The following is an 18,672-nucleotide window of genomic DNA, read 5'->3' on the forward strand; positions in this document are numbered from 1 at the left end:
AGGGTAGGAAACATGTGATAAGTGGAGAAAGAGGAGCGAGTGAAAAAATCGATTTCTTTGTGGACTCTCTCCCAAGCTCTTTCCGGACATTTTGTCAGCACCATCGCGGGTGCGTTGAGGTTGATTCAAGATGATGGAGATTGTGGGTGAATATGAGTACAACAGCAAGGATCTCATAGGGCATGGGGCTTTTGCTGTGGTGTTCAAAGGGCGCCACCGAAAGAAGCCCAACCTTCAGGTGGCGATCAAGAGCATCACAAAGAAGAGTCTGGCAAAGAGTCAGAATCTCTTGGGGAAGGAGATTAAGATCCTGAAGGAGCTCACTGAGCTGCATCATGAGAATGTGGTGGCATTGCTGGACTGCAAGGAGTCACAACTCAATGTGTATCTCGTGATGGAGTACTGCAATGGAGGCGATTTGGCGGATTATCTCAATGGCAGAGGAAGTCTCAGTGAGGACACCATCAGGTTATTCCTGGTTCAACTGGCGGGCGCTATGAAGGCCCTGTTCGCCAAGGGGATTGTCCACAGAGATCTCAAGCCGCAGAATATTCTGCTGTCGCATAGCAATGGCAAGACTTTTCCGCCACCATCAAAAATCAAGCTGAAGATTGCGGATTTTGGCTTTGCCAGGTTCCTCCAGGATGGGAATATGGCGGCCACACTGTGCGGATCACCAATGTACATGGCTCCGGAGGTTATCATGTCCCTTCAGTATGACGCCAAGGCGGATCTCTGGTCACTGGGAACCATTGTATTCCAGGTGAGATGAAACTCAATGTATTTTCTTGCCTGTCATCTGATTTTGGTTTTCTATTTTCCAGTGTCTCACAGGGAAGGCACCATTCCAGGCGCAGACGCCTCAAGAGCTCAGGAATTTCTATGAGAAGAACGACGGTCTGGCGCCCAAAATCCCACCAGGAACTACTCCTGAACTCACAGATCTGCTCATGGGACTTCTCAGGCGCAATGCCAAGGATCGAATGAGCTTCGACAGATTCTTCAATCATCCATTCTTGCAGCGTCCGGCCACACCGCAAACCCCCAAAGCGCCTTCGCCCATTCCTACGGCTCCGGCGGCGGAGCCCGAGAGCGCCACCATCGCGTCCAGTAGCCACAGTTCCGGCAAGTCCTCCTCCAGCCAGGAGAGCTCTGATGACTTTGTGCTTGTGCCCAATAATTTACCCAGTGACGCCACTGTTGTGAACTACGAGCGCCGCCAGAGCCGTGTATCTCTGGGTGCATCGCCTCAGCAAGCGCCGGCCAGTCCACCTTCCAGACCGAGCACGCTGCCCATCTCAGAGCCTAAGCCCGTGCCGCAACCCATGCGCCAGGCCACAACTATTCCTCGCAGTCAGCCGATCACAATGAAGCGTTCTGAGAATCGCACGGCGCCGGAAATCAGTTCTATCTCTCCGCCGGCGGTGCAATTTGTCATCGGAACGCCGCCGGATGGCAAGCGCAGGAGGTCCACCTCGGCGGGTTCACTGTCGGAATCGCCGCAGATTTGGAGTGAGACTCCGCCACCGCCTCCGTGCACGTGGCAAGTGAGTCCGGCGGCGTCTCATCAATCGCCACTGAGGCGATATCCTTCAGGATCTCCGGTGCTGGCCGCCAAGATGCCCATTAAGCTCGCCAGTCAAATTGTTTTGCCGGACTTCACGGGATTGGGCGGTGCAACAGAGCATCCAATTACTTTCCATGCTCCCGAATTGCCGGCCGAGACAATACTGGAGCGAGAACACAATGAGACGCTGGCTAAGCTGAACTTTGTCCTCGCATTGACGGATTGTATTCTGGAAGTGGCGGATGCAAGGTGTGCCCCACTTTCTGCTCTAATGTCAGCCGATGCGCCACCAATCACGCCACATGCGCCGGAGCATTGCAAGAGGGCAGAGCGTCTTGTGCTGCTTGTCAGGTGAGTAAAGTGCTGTGTGACATCCTTTGAAATTATTCACAGAATTATGATTTTCCTTCTGAATTATTGAGTGTTTCATGTCAATGTTGATTTTTCAATATTGATAATTCATATTATGCGATTTCTATCTTCCAGGGCTTTACATCTCCTCCGCTCAGGGATGGTTTTGGCACAAGAACAACTTCAGCAAGGCCAATTGAAGCCATCCAACACTGTAAAGAATGGTGAGTGAGATGAATTCATCTTTTGGAACACTGCTTAATACGCCATGCATTGTATTATTTGTAGTTCTCCAGACGATGAACAACAAGTACAGATCGACTCTGTACGAATCGAAGAGGCTAAATGGCACTGGACTGCTAAAGAAAGCCACAGCGAGCAATATAACAGCCGATAAGATCCTGTACGATCACGCCATTCAGATGTGTCAATCGGCGGCACTGGATGAACTGTTTGGGAATCCTGAGGACTGCTTTGCGCGCTATCAGACGGCTCAGATACTGCTGCACTCGCTGGCGCAGAAGTGCAGCAATCCGCAGGACAAGATGCTATCGTCCAAGTACAAGGATGCCGTGGAGAAGAGACTGTACATTCTGCAGCAGCAGGGCTACATCTATTCCACGCAAGAAGACGAATTGGCGTAGATCTCACCCCTTTTCTTATAACACATCACACGGAGGATGAGCGAGAGGAGCATAAAGTTACATACTTTTATACCACTAACGAGAGATTTTCATGATTTTCCCTCTCATTTAACCACTCCAAAGATTTATTTCTGTCACTTCTTTTCTTGTTGACTCTGTGTGATGACGATATTGATGATTCTCAGAGATCCAATTGGATGTTTAATCACGCAAACAAGACGTAAATTTATTGGGTACAGACAAAAAAAAACAAAAAGAATAATCTACTAGTATTTTTGGGCTTTCTGCATAAAAAAAAACGTTTCACTATTGAAAAATTGCGTGCGTGAATGAATAAAGTTAACCTAATTGTAGTTTTTGAGTGGAATCATCAGAAGTGCAGCTGGACATGGTTGACGTGATAAAGCATAATGTTTAATTTGGTGCATGAAATTCCCAAAAACAAGAATTACAGTGTGACACAACGATTTATCTTAGTTGATTTTTGCGAGTGAACTTAAGCTGTAAGTTAGGCTTTTTCTATTTTTAATTTATTGACTGTGAAGTTGGACAGACATTTTGTGCCACACTGTAATTACATTTTCCACTATCCTCTTTCACATCATAAGGATATCTTTCTCTAGAATGATACATAATAATAAAATCTAGTGGGATAAACACAACTACATGTATTATGTAAGTGACAATATAGTTGGTAATAAATAAGAATACAAAAAAATGATGAGAATATCAGCAAATGACAAAATATTGCAGAAGAATGATTCTTAGAATGTTGTAAATATGAATATTTTATTGCTTTAAATAAAATCACAGTGAAAATTGCTTCATAACACATTTATTTTTCTTTCAAGAATTAACATGATATTATTAGTTTCTTTTTTTGGAAGGACAAAATCAGACAAGGATATTTGTTTAATGATTTCTTAACACAGCTCTTGAAATGCAGACTTTCTTGTTTGTTTCTCTTTTTGTGTCTTTCCTCTTAATATACTAATTATTGTCTCGGAAGAATTAACAATGCACTTAAGATTACGAGAATATCTTTTCTTTTTCTCCACAAACCCTGTCCCAGGAATCGTTTCATCTTCCTCTCCTGTCGTTTTGTTCTTCAATTCATAATTGACGAGATTGATGATAACATTCACAGACTTCTTGACGTCAAGCCCAGTCACTTAGTATGTCAACTATTTACGACAGAAACATTAAAATTTCTAAAATCTACAATCTTGTAACATATTTTCTTTTCACCTACAATGATACAATATATCGGAACTTTTCTTCTAATTGCCCAGGAGGGCTTTTCCGTGTTTACAAATAAAAATTATATACTTTCGAACCGTTCAGCAAAGGTGCCGAAAGTAACGTAAATTACATAAATACGGGTTGTGCGCTGGTGTCTCAAGAACACGCTGCCCCGCACAAATGACTACACATTACCACAGATTTTTCAACTAAAGCTTTCTTGATGATCAGCAAAAGAGTTAAAGTGGAATATTGATGCACTCGCGAGTCCTCGCGTCTGCTACAGCGCCGTTCACCTTACGGCATTCGCGTGGGATCGATGACACCTCCAGGACCTGGCAGTGAACTGGGGCGGCCCGTGAGATAGGAGTCCACCTGACGAGCAGCCTGACGTCCCTCCGAGATGGCCCACACCACCAGTGACTGACCGCGGCGACAATCTGTCAAAGAAGTGAGATGAATAGTTATTGAAGATGCCATTCCACCTTTGAAGGACGAATAAATCTCTCACCTCCTGCTGCAAAGACCTTTGCGTTTGAAGTGCCATAGGATCCATTCACTGCCTTGATATTGCCTCTATTATCCATCTCCAGACCTGAAAATCAACACGAGACGCATGAGAAAATCTTCTGAGCACTGATAAATTTGGCACTCTTACCCAATTCATTGGGAACTCCTTTCTCAGGTCCCAAAAATCCCATGGCGAGGAGAATCAGGTCTGCCGGGAAGTGTTTCTCCGTTCCAGCCACTTCCTTCATGCTCCACTGTCCAGTCGGTGTCTTTGTCCACTCCACCTCGACTGTGTCCACACCCTTAATGTGCCCCTTTCCATCACTGATGAACGCCTTTGTTGTGGTGCTGTACTGTCTGGGATCCTTTCCGAACTTCACGCGCACCTCCTCATGCCCGTAATCCACACGGAAGACCTTCGGCCACTGCGGCCAAGGATTATCAGATGCTCGTCCCTTTGGCGGCTCCGGGAGAATCTCAAATGTCACGATGCTCTTTGCGCCTTGGCGCAGAGACGTGGCAATGCAGTCGCATCCTGTATCTCCGCCTCCGATGACAATGACATTCTTCCCAGTGGCTGAGATGTTCTCAATCGCATTTCCCATCTGCTTCTTTTGTCCAGATTCCAAGAATTCCATGGCGAAGTGTATACCGCCCAAATCACGATTCGCCAGAGGAAGATCCCTCGGCCAAGTGGCGCCCGTGGTCAGCAAGACAGCATCATAATCCTTGGCTAATTGGGCCGCTGACACATCCCGACCAACATTCACACCAGTGCGGAATTCTATGCCTTCAGCGGCCATTAAATCCACACGACGTTTCACCACATCCTTGGACAGTTTCATGGTGGGAATGCCATACTGGAGAAGTCCCCCAATACGATCATTGCGCTCCATGACAGTCACCAAGTGACCAGCACGATTCAGTTGCTGAGCTGCGGCCAAACCAGAAGGTCCTGATCCCACAATCACCACTCGCTTCCCTGAGCGCTCCTCAGGCACCACAGGAACGATCCATCCCTGCTCAAAGGCATGATCGATGATTGTGCACTCGATGTTCTTGATAGTCACCGGAGGCTCAGAGATCCCAAGCACGCAGGCGCCTTCACAAGGCGCTGGACACACGCGTCCCGTGAATTCCGGGAAGTTATTAGTCTGGAGCAGTTGATTGAGCGCCTCTCGCCAGTCCTCGTGAAACACTAAATCATTCCACTTCGGGATGATGTTCCCCAGAGGACATCCATGAGAGTTTGACTGACAGAATGGCACTCCGCACTCCATGCATCTCGCTGCTTGGCGTCTCAGATTCTTTCTCACATGCTGGAAATTGTACACCTCATCCCAATCCTTTTGCCTCTCCACAGGATCACGATAAAAAGTGGTTTCGCGCTTATACTTGATAAAGCCACGAGTCTTGTCAAGGATCTGACTGAGTTTCTTCTTCTCCATTGCCACGTCCTGCACAGAGTCCTCAATATCCTTCACAGCTGGCTCACCATGATTGTGACCATTCTCAATAGACTTCATTTCGGTCTTCAGCTCAGCCTCGAGGGCTTCCTCTTGAAGCACACGCAGTGCTCTTTGATACTCATGCGGAAAGACCTTAACAAACTTCGTGCACACTGAGGGCCAATCCTTGAGGATTTGTCCAGCAATCACGGAATCCGTGTGCTCCACAAACTGCTCAAGAAGCCCCTGAACAACCTCAATGTCATCAGGTTGATCAAGTGGGAGCAACTCTACAGATTCCGTGTTTGTCTTCCCACGGAAACTGCCATCAATGTCATAGACATAAGCAATTCCACCCGACATTCCAGCAGCAAAATTACGCCCCGTCAGTCCCAGAATCACCACCAATCCTCCAGTCATGTACTCGCAGCCGTGATCTCCCACTCCTTCAACCACTGCCGTAACGCCTGAATTCCTCACGCAGAATCTCTCAGCAGCAATTCCGCGGAAGAAGGCCTTTCCCTCAGTGGCACCGTACAGGCACACATTGCCCACGATTACATTGAGATGAGACTCAAAAGTACTCTCTTTGGGCGGTGTGATGATCACTGTACCTCCAGATAATCCCTTGCCCACGTAATCATTCCCATCGCCTTCCAGCTTCACTGTAACTCCTTTGGCAAGGAAAGCACAGAAACTCTGTCCAGCAGATCCCTTTAGATTCACTTCAATTGTCTGTCCAGCCGGAAGTCCCGCCTCTCCATACTTCGAAGCAATCTCATAACTCAGTGTAGACGCAAAAGCACGCTCTTCATTGTGAATTTCCATATTCAGGACAACTGACTTCTGCCTGCCCTCAATCACCGGTCTGCACTTCTCGATCAGCACATTGTCAGCTCGCTTCTCCAACTCGAAGTTTTGTGGCATCGATCCACCGATGATATTCGTTCCAGGACGCAAATCCAGTGCACTCTTGAGCAAGAGGGCGAAGTTCAGAGCAGACGTTTTCTCTGACAAGACGTCCGGACGCACGGTTAGCAAATCCGTGCGGCCAATCAACTCTTGGAATTTGCGAATGCCCAAATTAGCCATAATCTGACGGATCTGGAAAAAGATCAACAGTCAAATGAGAGGATCTCACATATGGACGGGATTAAATTTAACTTACATCTTCAGCCAGCATGAAGAAGAAGTTAACAACATGTTCCGGCTGACCCGTGAATTTAGCCCTCAGGACAGGATCTTGAGTAGCGATGCCCACAGGACAAGTGTTGAGATGACACTTGCGCATCATCGTGCATCCCATGACGATCAGTGGAGCCGTGCTGAAGCCGAACTCATCAGCGCCCAGAAGAGCCGCTACAACCACATCGAATCCCGTCCTCAGTTGTCCATCAGCTTGAACAACAACTCTAATGTTTTTGCGTGTTTTTTTTTGCATATTCACACAGCGTGTATTTTATAGATAATAAGTTAAAAAGGGAGGATAATAAAGAGAGAAAAAAGAGAAAAAAGAGAAGATACCAATTAATGAGATTCAAATGTGCACAAGCATAAAATATGGTCAATGAATAATATTGCATGATAAATAAAGAAAATGTATTTACTAATTCTCCGATCTCATCTCTCAATCATCCCCAAAACACCTTCACGAGAGCCTGAGACGGTCTTTGCGTGGCGCTTTTTCGAGACCCCCGGTTCTTATGCCCGGCCGCTCACTTCGAGAATCATGTGTTTGTGTGTGTTCTAATGTGGCGAGATCATCGTGAATTTGTCGACTCACCTGGAACGTAAATCATTCAATACAAGAACTTGATGTGTTTCTGCAATACCGAGTTCCCATGGCAAACCAGCAGCTTTTATTCCTGTCCACGAACTCGCACCAGTTCCGCCATCGTGCCCAGAAATCGTGATGTGTTCAGCTTTTCCCTGGAAATCAAATACAAAATCAGTACTCTCAAAGAAAACATTCTTCTATGTGTCAAGAAAAACACTCACTTTCGCCACACCAGCAGCTACAACGCCTACGCCCACTTCTGACACCAGCTTTACACTGATTCTGGCCCTGGGATTGGAGCACTTGAGATCGTAGATGAGCTCCGCGAGATCCTCAATGGAGTAGATATCGTGATGTGGCGGCGGCGAAATGAGTCCCACCCCGGGCACCGAATGCCTGGTGCTGGCAATATCCTTGGTGACTTTGTAGCCAGGAAGTTCACCTCCTTCGCCAGGCTTTGCACCTTGAGCCATCTTGATCTGCAAATCATCAGCATTGGCCAAATAAGCCGCTGTCACGCCAAATCTTCCGCTAGCAACTTGCTTAATAGCTGATCTTTTGTTAAATTCCGGATCCTGGTTGAGATAGCGATCGGCATTCTCTCCACCTTCGCCAGTATTGCTCTTCCCGCCAATTCTATTCATAGACACGGCCAGAGTGGCGTGCGCCTCCAGTGAAATACTACCAAAACTCATGGCTCCAGTGGCGAAGCGCTTCACAATCTCAGAAGCGGACTCCACTTCTTCCAAAGGAATCTTCTGTCGGTTCTCCACAAGTTTCAACTGGCCACGGAGAGTGCACTGTCTCACACTTTGCATTGTGTTGGCTCGATACTTCTCATAAGCACTCATATCGTTAGCCACTGCTGCCTCTTGCAGAGCAGCAATAGATGCCGGATCGTTTATATGTCCCTCTCCACCAGTTCTCCAGTGATACTGACCCGGATTCCTCAAGATTTTCATATCAGGAGCCGCAATATCATACGATAAACCGTGTCTGGTCAGTGTCTCCAGAGCCATAATCTTGAGATTCACTCCTCCAATACGGCTCTGAGTTCCGCGGAAGCAGAGATTTATGACATCCTCGCCGATACCCACAGCCTCAAATATCTGAGCTCCTTTGTATGATTGCAGAGTACTGATGCCCATCTTTGCCATCACTTTAGCAATTCCAGTGTCAATCGCTTGGGAATACGCCTGATAGATAAGATGGTCTGTCAAGTCCTTAGACAGAACACCGTCCTCTCTAAGCGCTGCTGCCATTTCAAATACCAAATAAGGGCAGATGGCATCAGCGCCATAGCCCAGAAGTACACACATGTGATGCACTTCTCTTGCCTCAGCCGTCTCCACAATCACTCCGACCTTCATACGCTGGCGTGATTCAATCAAATGGTGATGAAGTGCACCGAGAGCTAGCAGAGCTGACAAGGGGCATCTCTTCGGACCCGCCAGACGATCGGACAGCACTAGCAATTGATAACCTTGTTCAGCTGCCGCTTGTCCCTCCAGACAGACCCTCTGCAGAGCACTGCTGTACCCATCAGGGCCCTCTTCACACGGAAAAGTAATGTCCAGAATCTTCGTCTTCCAGTCCCTGTGGCGATTGCGCTTCAAGATCTCCGTGTCAGAAATACTCAAAATGGGATTATTAAGCCAAATCCGATGAACTTGCTGAGCCGATGGCTGCAACATGTTCCCCTCCGGGCCCATTGGACACTGGAGTGACATGACAATCTTCTCACTGGAGAGCAAAAATTATGCATAAGTACTTGGTTTGCAAAAAAGGATGAAAAGATTCTTACCGGAATGGATCAATCGGTGGATTGGTGACTTGGGCGAAGAGTTGCTTGAAGTACTCATAGGGAAGTGGTTGAAAAGCTGACAAACACGCCAGCGGAGCATCATTTCCCATAGATCCAAGAGCCTCCTTCTTGTTCTCAATCATCGGCATCAGCAACATATTCACGGTCTCGGTAGTGTAGCCAAAGAGCAGAAGTCGCGGATCAAGTATCCCATCGCGACGCTTCACTTCCAAACGACCATTCGCGTGATGACTCATCGATCTATCACCACCAGCTAGCATGTCAGCTTGACGGATCTCGTCCAGGACAATCTAGTGAAACAAGGAGAATGTTAGCATAGTATTTTACGTGGAATGTCATAAATAAAAAACTTTTCAACAACAAAAATGCAAAAGCTACATCAAACACGTGAATTTTCTTTAACTTCTTAACTCACCATCTAGAAATAAAAGCGTTGAGTAGCATTAAAGAGACATGGTTAGATTAGTTATACATCACAGACAGAAAGGATAGCCAATGGACTATGTAATATTATTTGAAGAGTCACTCACCTTTTCGTTGAGCCACTGAGAATGCGGACGAGAATTAGCGATATGCTTTTTCAGCTGAACATCCTGAATGAGAGCCTTCTCTTGTGTGTCTACAAGAAGCATCCTGCCAGGCTTCAGGCGAGACTTTAGGACAACATCCTGTGGCGGCACATCGTATACACCCACTTCCGATGCCATGATGAGAATGTTGTCCTTCGTGACGTAGAATCGCGACGGACGCAGACCGTTGCGATCAAGAATAGCGCCAATGTAGCGTCCATCGGTGAAAGAGATGAGAGCCGGGCCATCCCAGGGCTCCATCACACACGCCGCCCACTGGTAGAAGTCCCTCTTATCCTGTGGCATTGTCTTGTCATTTTGCCACGCCTCGGGAACCATCGTCATCACGGCCTCGGGTAAGTCACGATTGCTGGCCATTGTGAGAAACTCTAGCACGCAATCGCATGATCCGGAATCAGAGAGATTGGGCTCCACCACTGGGAAAAGCGTCTTCAGTTCGTCACCAAACACTTCGCTCTTCATCACTCCCTCGCGCGCCTTCATGTAGTTCACATTGCCGCGCAGCGTGTTGATCTCCCCATTGTGAGCGATCATACGCAGAGGATGGGCTCTCTCCCAGGATGGAAAAGTGTTGGTACTGAAGCGCGTGTGCACCAGCGCCAGGTAGCAGTAGAAATCGGGATTCTTCAGGTCCACGTAGTATTCCCACAATTGGTCGGACGTGAAGAGCCCCTTGTAGACGATTGTCTTGAGCGACAGCGAGCAGATGTAGAATCGACGCCCGGGCTTGGGCAGTTCGTGTGTGGCACGCTTTCGCAGCACAAACACCTGCCGCCTGAGCTCCTCCTCCGTCAGCGTGGACGTCTCAGACGCCGTCACAAAGACCTGACGCGAGAGTGGCTCACTCTTGAGCGCCACCGCTCCGATTGCCTCACTGGCCACCGGAACTGTGCGCCACCCGAGCACGCTCAACCCAATCGTCTCACTCAGGATGTTGAACTCCTTCTCCACATCGGCATGGCTGTTTCTGTCCAAGTACAGAATTCCCGTGGCGTACTTCCCGAATTCCGGCAAGATCACACCCTCGGAAGCCCTACAAGCAGATTGATAAATCAGCTTTTCTCATATTTCAGAGGTCATATCATAACAATAATTGTGTTAATGCCCCGAAAAACCATCTGCAAAAAGTCATTTCTCAGCATTTCTAAGATGTACAAAAAATAAACTGTGAAAATCGGCATTTTCTCCCCAAAAAAAGAGTATTTAATTACACAGTTCAGCAAATATTTTATGGGAAAATAAGCCACTGACCTACGCAATAATCTTGATTACCACATAAAAAACCGTCTCGGACGAGACAAAATGAAAATCATTTGAGGAAGCACATAAACAAGTAGAAAAATTTCCAGTCTCTGTTATCATTTGACTCAAATTTCTTTTGCTCATCCCGAAAAAAAAAACAATAATCGCATAAAAATTACGCGCCTCGAGTGAGAGCGAAGCAGTCATTGACGATTTTAGGCTCTTTATAACGCTACTATCAGGTACACTGCACGATCTCGTGGCATGAACAGTAATTAGGACAAACTTTATCACTTCTTCCAAGACATCGTCATTTCAATAATTCCACATAATCTAAAAATAGCGTCATCGCTGCCATTTGACCTCTAAGCACAGCGAGTCATTTTAGAGCAGCTAATCCTCTTCTCCACTGCGCAATTCTTCCTCAAACAAACCCATGCTCGCTTCCCTTCTCGACCATCCGATGCCGCGAAGTGAGTAGGAAGTTGAGGTGAAAAAAAAAGAAACATTCCGCACAAAATAACCCATCACTCGATCTTCACGTGCAACTCAAGTGATCTTCTGTGTCATTGCGTTCCTCGGGTATTATTCGCAGACAGATTAGACGACGTTTTTTTGGCACGCGAATCAATTTTTGGAAACCATTGACACAAAATGGTGTCACTTTTCAGCTACTCCTCACAAGATATTGTGCATTTTCTTCGCGTGGGCACACAATTACGACGTTGGAATCAATTTACAACCCAGAGTGGAATGGCTATTTATAGACTAGCATAGTTGAGTGAAAATTTCAAAATGTTCATTCATTCGCAGCATGTTTATATCAACACAAACATCTCACATTGTCGCGGATAAGATTAATAAGTCTCGTGATAAAAAGAAACACACCAGCGTAAAAGTGCCTTTTATCAGCGCATTGACGGGAGTGGAGTCATTTTTCCAGTATAATAACATCTTCAGAAATCAAAGGTGTGAATCTGAGTGTCACTCGACTGCACAAGTGCTCTTGAAAGCAAATTATGATCTTTGATCTCCAAAAAATACACTATCTTTTCCAGACACGGAAGAATTACACCTTGACCAGAATTATTCAATTCAATGTCGCAGCTGGTAATTTTCCGTGACGATAGACACGTCTCATTTTTCTTCACCAAAAAACTTCACCGAGGAAAACTGCGGAAAGCAAAAGTAGAGAGTTTAGCAGCAGAATGCTCAAATTTAATTATACATATATGAAAAATTCTCACACAAACTTGATTGTCTAACGTGCTCAAGTCTGTACTTTTCATTTCACTTTTTAATTAATGCGCTGGGATCTAATTTCGTCACTATGCATCTGTCTAGTAACTATCGGAATGTCTGGTTCATGTCGTCAAATCTAACTCTGAATTCTAATCAATCAATGGCAATATAACACTTCCCAGCTAAACAGCCAACAGCGAGTTGACAGTCATTACACAGTGCGACTCATTACTTCGTCGGTCTTTCTCCCGCCACCTCGCGCTCTCATTATGTCCTAAAAGCCATCGAGCATCGACCGAATTATCAGCAATATCCAACCGTGCTCGCCAAATGCAACAATCACTGTCTGTGTCCCCACGTTTATGTGAATGAAGAGCGAGCGAGAGAAAAAAAAGTGATCACCATAAAACAAGGTCAGTAAACTTAATTAGTCACACATAAATGATCCAAACCGGCTGCGACGCCACTATATATACAAATCAAATGTGTGCAAAAATTTCGTCTTATTTACTTTTAGTCCGCCTCAGAGGCGTTTATCAGTCCGACGACCGATCGGAGAAAAATCAAGAGAATTCCGCCACGACGCAAAGTGCGTCCTTCGTTCAATGCCAAGGTAAGATGGTAAATGAAAGGTGGGTCAAGTTGGAGGTATGCCCAAAAATGCTAGTGATCTTTGGCATGGGAAAGGGCGTGAAAAGTTGATGATCTACTCACATCTCCTTGGCGTAGAGATCATGCGGAATGGACGCAAGAACTCCGGCTCCATCGCCAGTGTCGTTGTCACAAGCGCAAGCGCCTCGATGGATCATCCGTTCGGATAGAGTTTGGGCATCACGCAGAATCTGTGACCACAGAGAAGAGCAATATTGATTATATGTGTTTGGGAAACTATGCGATATAGCTAACCTTATGCGATGACTTCCCATCAATGGACACGATAAAACCAACTCCGCACGCTTCATGCTCATTCTCCGGATCGTAGAGTCCCTGCTTCAACGGTGCTTCCCATGCCATCAATTCCCGTCTCTCAGCATCATTGGGTGGTGCCATTCCTCGCCTCACGAGCGCAATGGAAAGTAAACTGATGTTCTTGTTTTCACACGACTTGACGAATGCACTTTCAGGTGATGCGATCTTCAGCGAAATTCAATGGTAAGTGACTTTTTGGGAAAGTGCCTGAAAGACATGAGATAAATACAAGAAATTAATTTAATTGACTCAAGATAACTTGAGTGGGAATTTTAGAGTTCAGTGCCAGTGTCAACTTGGCGAGAGAATACCGAGAAAAATGGGCAAGAGAACGATTATTCCTATAAATACCCAATCTTTATTTTCTCTATTCTATCAACTTTCTCAGTTGGTGACAAAATGATCACCAATAACGCAGACACATTCTACTGATCATGAGATGACGTGTGACATTACTGATCGCAAAGTTATCGATTTTCCAGCGAAATTCACTTAGAATTGTGAAATAAATACTGAGAGAAATTTTATATCAGAAATGTTTATTTAACTGTTTTCTTCTTAGTATTCAAACACGACGTGTTTTGCATTTTTTTTGGGCAGCTTGTGGAGTCAAAGTCCGCCAGACTTTTATCTTTTCAATATTGCAACGTAGACATTTTTTCTTCACACATTTTTTTTCTCCTCTCCTATAGAAAAAAAGAGATCAAATGTAAATTTTTGCGAAGGCGCGCCAATTGGAAGAATTCCACTATTTATTCGTCTCTCTCTGAGTGTTGAAAAAAATAAACGTTTACGAGTAAATTCTTTACACTGCCATACAATTAACACGAGTTCTTCACGTGCACGAAAATCTATTTCAAGGATTTTCTTACAATCATGTGTAAAGGCGTCTAAATTCACGATTTGTCACGCCGAAATAAGCGTGGAAATATCACAACTTCAATGCACAAAATTATGTTATCACACATTTTATCACTCACAAGTACAGAAGCAACACCGCGTTCCAGTTTTAACCATGCAATTCCACCACAATAACCAACTATTTCATCATATTTACTCAATCACGAAGTGTATTTATAAAATATCACTATGACGATGATGAAAACCACTTTATCAGCACGGCTATGAAAATGCGTTAGTTGCTCTTCTTCAATCAGCATATTTTCATTATCAATTATTATACAAATTCACGCCGATATACATTTATTGCGCATTTTTGCCATCTAAGCATTGCTATCGAATTACTTTTGATATTGACATTATTAGCGTCGCAATAAATATGGAATTTGTTATATTTAGATTTTCTCTTCGCTATTCATGATATGTGGTTCGCATTCATCAAATAAGTACATTCCATTCTATGACGTTTTGAGCATGAAACTCGCATGGAATTTCTGTATTCGCACTGATGTTTTGGACAAATCACATCTTCAACATATTTCTTTTTGAGTCATAATTTTTACAACAAAGTCCCGCTCATTCTCACGTATTACTACTTATTGTAATCCAATTATTATTTAATCAAAATTGTCACAATTTTGTTGCCTATTTATGTATTTTCCATGCTATATTGAACAATGTAGTTACATTTGAGATTACAATTTATGTGCTACAATATCGTATGTATATTCAAGATTGTTGGAAAACAGATTTATTTATTTTCTACATACATATAAAATATTTTTAAGTTGTCAGCGCGATAGGATAAACGCAGCATAGGGTGTGATTATTAAGACAGTTTCATAAGATTTAATAAATCTATCTATGTAGTCCAAAGAGCATCATATTTCAAACAATTTATGTCTTTAAAATTTATCGCAATCTAACTTAGAAGAACACGAAGTTTGTCGTGAGGCCATGTGGAAATTCACAAAAATTCGAGGCGAGATAAAATGCCGGAAAAATACTGTCAATATATCCGATAAAGCCTCAACTCAGAGTCCCCTCGACTGGGATTGCGTGCAGAAATCTGGGAGCGACAATAGTTCCAAGGAAAATTGCCGAAATGTAGAATATTATTTGGGGTGACACTGAAGAGAATTCCTTTGGATTAACCTGAGTCGCTGAAATATATTTCCACTGTTAGTCACGCAAGGGAAGATAATGCATATTTCTGTCATTTATTTCAACGTGGCACAACCTGTGAAAACTCCCTCAAGTGCATTTAATTGCGATTAAACGAACATTTCGTGCTCCATTTCGCTCAGAATACCATTAAGAGCCGCCTATTTACGACTATAGAGGGTGAATTGCAAGTGCTAACGAATATTGCGTAGTTTTTTGTGCATCCAATAAATATTCTTTGACATACTGTTTGAGTTGATTTGTCCTTCAAATAACCTTCCATGTTGCTCTATCATTCGTAGGAGAATCGCGAGTTTTTACTATTTCGCGCATTTTATTCTGATTGTGTAACAATAGTGGATAAAAGACAAAAATCATGGCAGAATTTATACATAGCTCGCAGACAAAAAAAAACACGTGTTATGATTCCGCTCTGGACAGAATTTTAATATGATTCAATTATCATCGGTCTCGATATGCACTGGGTTTGAAGATTAACTTCAAAGCGTGCGTCAGAGTGGAGTGATTTTCCAATTGAAGCTTCCGGAGATGATTTGTCTGATGGCACAATAAGAATATATAGATCACATTGGAGTGAGAATGACCTATGATATTGTTGAGACATTCGTCTTTAGAAAATCCGCACATTAGCACGCAATTCAAGTTGAATATCACTCTCTGAATTGCTCAATCCGTCGCGACTTGTTCGTGTCTTGATGCACATAATATTGTGTCATCTTTACATAAGATTGTTGCGCGACAATATGTATCTTCTATATAAGCAATTATGTGGATTGAGACCCAACTTCATTGACTGAAGTTGAAGGTTGTGTACGATTAGTAATATTGTTACACAAAATCAACCAACTAATGCGGAGAGATGTTTTACTTTATGGGCATGCCTTTTCCCTCCTTCTGTGCGCTTCATTGATGAGAATTGTCGATATAAATAGAATCAAGCGGCAGCGAAATTCGCATCTCAGAGCGAATATTGAATTGAAGATAGGCTCATTAATCTAATTCCTCAATTTATTTCCAATTGTTCAAACTGTTAATCTTACACATGCCCGTGCTCGCCCGCCCGACTTATCTGATAAAATAAAGTTTTTCTAATTTTCACTAAAAGTATACTTTGTCTTGAAAGCTTCGTATCACCAATCTGTGTGTATTCATGATGCTGATCACTTTTTTCAATCAAAAATTGTGGATTTAACAATGACAAAGTGTCAAACTTACAAATAATCACGCAAATGTTCCAATTATTATTAGTTTTCTTGCATTTTGGCATAATTTGTGCCATAATGTAAACAAAAACTACGCGAAAACTAGTCGAATTTGTAAACGAATTTGTCCTCGAAGCCGCATTTTAGATTCTCACTGTGATTCACACTTGATATTCTGCGGAAATGGGCAGATGTGTTGCTATTTCTGACCCTAGAAGATCACTAAAATAGCTTTAACATCGCTAGACGAACTTCCATCTCGCTCATACACATTTCTCGAGCATTGCGTGTCACCATCAAGAAATTGACTGTTGAATGCACGCTTTTCCTGAGCGATGTGACACCCTAAAAGAGTCTCAAGGGTCAGAAATATTTATCAATATGTTAATTCCATTGTCATCTGTGTTTAATTATTAATTGCATCCAAACACAAGGTGACAAAAAACAGAGGTTTGATCGGACTTCTTGGCATACTTAAATCTGATGCATTCACACGAAAATTATGTGGGAATTCTCCTGGCGCTTTGCCTCATTTTTAATAAATATTCTTTAATTTATTTATTGCCTATGAATGTGTGTGAGCGTAAAGTATGAGGAAGGGAACTTTCATAGTATTTCTCATAAGACACTACAAATTTTACTTCCTTGCTTTTACATTAGGGCAATTCTTTGCTCAGCATTCTCAGCATTATTATCAGAGTCATCTGAAGAAAAACATCACAGGTAAAAGAAAGGTAAGATAAGATTGTTGGCAAATTCTATCCCTAATTGATAACTAAAGGTCAATGAACAAGGTATTGTGAATTGCCCTTCCGCTATGGTTAACATGGCAATCTATAAATCCTATTAGCTTATCAGTGGATTTTTCCCTAATATCTTGTAAAATTTTCCATGCGACTAGCCAGACCGAAACGGCAGCTGAGAGGCAGTGGAATTATCGATTTTTCCTCTTTAGACACCATCTGTCCGCCCACGACGCAATTTCCCAAGCTTTAGGATCCCGTGGGCGGCTGGGCGATTTTTCGGGACGATTTTATCACGGAAAAAAACTGGTTATCAGGATTCACCTTCTCGGCAATCGACGTGGAATTTCACTCCAAGCAAAAATGCAACAGATTCTCAGGCGTCGAGGATCAGAATAAGATAATTTCACACTGTGCTCGAGGATGTCCTTGAGTGTCCTTCGACCCGCTGAGGATGCGTTTCCACCTCCGTCTCCCAAACTTCCGCCCAAAATCGCAATCGACTCTGCGACTATGGAGATGCACAGTTGGGAAAACGTTTAGCAGCTTATGAGAGAGTTCAGCGATATTCAGATGCGGGAGAGAAAAGAAAGCACACTGACAGTCTGACTTTTTCTCAAGAAAATGGTCTCAGCAATGTGGCCACGAATGTCCTATGTTCTGAAGGGAAAAGGCAATGTTCTCGCACAAGAATGATTCGAACAACTGTGAAATCGTTATCACTGTCAACTCAAACTTGCTATTGCGATTGATTTTCAACTGGAAATTCACTGGTATTCAAGATATTTGGAGAGCTTTCTGCACTTCAACAAGCGTTCGCACTCAATAAATTCTAGCGGCAAACTGACGAATCACTGGCGGAACAAGCGAAAATACACCGAAATAACTGTTCGAAGAGGGGAAATTTGGAGGGGAGAGGATAATTTAGAGAACTGGTATACAAAGTCAAATAAACCGAATAAACCGCAATTGTAAGCATTGATTGATTAATACGATTAAATAATTTGATTACGAAACTCAAGTGATATTCAGAAATATTTCCAAAATGTTCCTCATATTTTTCCTAGTATTTCTTTACCGCATTATGAATTAAACACTTGAACGGAGGGGAGAAGCAAAAATTTCAGTTGCTGTTATAATGTACTATCTTACCGACGTTTTCTAAAGGGTTTCTCAGTGCTCAGAAAAGTGGAATTGACTCTAAAGCCAGTATAAATATTGTTGTTGGTAAACCT

At 43.7% G+C, this 18,672-nt stretch overlaps 2 protein-coding genes across 4 annotated transcripts; one reads left to right on the forward strand and one right to left on the reverse strand.

Annotated features, from left to right (window-relative positions):
- The first annotated feature begins 111 nt into the window (after positions 1-111).
- On the forward strand, positions 112-3,394 carry LOC132261299 (serine/threonine-protein kinase unc-51). Its single transcript, XM_059760072.1, has 4 exons — positions 112-763; positions 825-1,918; positions 2,054-2,142; positions 2,207-3,394. The coding sequence occupies exons 1-4, from the start codon at positions 131-133 to the stop codon at positions 2,560-2,562; spliced, it is 2,172 nt and encodes a 723-aa protein (XP_059616055.1). The 5' UTR covers positions 112-130; the 3' UTR covers positions 2,563-3,394.
- LOC132261292 (uncharacterized) lies at positions 3,382-18,276 on the reverse strand. 3 transcript variants are annotated; one of them, XM_059760049.1, is made up of 11 exons: positions 17,762-18,276; positions 13,345-13,614; positions 13,153-13,280; positions 9,895-10,987; positions 9,344-9,654; positions 7,761-9,282; positions 7,546-7,691; positions 6,931-7,174; positions 4,463-6,866; positions 4,316-4,399; positions 3,382-4,244 (listed from the first exon to the last, which is right to left on the reverse strand). In XM_059760049.1, the coding sequence occupies exons 2-11, from the start codon at positions 13,486-13,488 to the stop codon at positions 4,102-4,104; spliced, it is 6,219 nt and encodes a 2,072-aa protein (XP_059616032.1). In that variant the 5' UTR covers positions 13,489-13,614; positions 17,762-18,276; the 3' UTR covers positions 3,382-4,101. The 3 variants fall into 3 exon arrangements, 2 of the variants coding, with proteins under 2 accessions (XP_059616032.1, XP_059616033.1); XM_059760050.1 differs by lacking the exon at positions 17,762-18,276 and adding an exon at positions 13,759-13,837; XR_009468414.1 differs by lacking the exons at positions 3,382-4,244; positions 4,316-4,399; positions 4,463-6,866 and having other exon boundaries at positions 7,065-7,174; positions 7,370-7,691.
- Between the last annotated feature and the right edge of the window lie 396 nt (positions 18,277-18,672).

This window comes from Phlebotomus argentipes, unplaced genomic scaffold (genome assembly GCF_947086385.1).
Source record: "Phlebotomus argentipes unplaced genomic scaffold, Phlebotomus argentipes genome assembly scaffold_18, whole genome shotgun sequence".
Classification (NCBI taxonomy): Eukaryota; Metazoa; Arthropoda; class Insecta; order Diptera; family Psychodidae; genus Phlebotomus; species Phlebotomus argentipes.

What these genes read in the sequence shown, in the direction of transcription:
- LOC132261299 (XM_059760072.1), top strand. Translation starts at nt 131, where the DNA reads ATGATGGAGATTGTGGGTGAATATGAGTACAACAGCAAGGATCTCATA. An exon ending in TGGGAACCATTGTATTCCAG is followed by an intron (nt 764 to 824) that starts GTGAGATGAAAC and finishes TCTATTTTCCAG; the next exon opens with TGTCTCACAGGGAAGGCACC. An exon ending in ATCCAACACTGTAAAGAATG is followed by an intron (nt 2,143 to 2,206) that starts GTGAGTGAGATG and finishes TATTATTTGTAG; the next exon opens with TTCTCCAGACGATGAACAAC.
- LOC132261292 (XM_059760049.1), bottom strand. Translation starts at nt 13,488, where the DNA reads ATGGCACCACCCAATGATGCTGAGAGACGGGAATTGATGGCATGGGAA. An exon ending in CTCAGTGGCTCAACGAAAAG is followed by an intron (nt 9,655 to 9,894) that starts GTGAGTGACTCT and finishes TTGTTTCACTAG; the next exon opens with ATTGTCCTGGACGAGATCCG. An exon ending in CCACCGATTGATCCATTCCG is followed by an intron (nt 9,283 to 9,343) that starts GTAAGAATCTTT and finishes TTTGCTCTCCAG; the next exon opens with TGAGAAGATTGTCATGTCAC.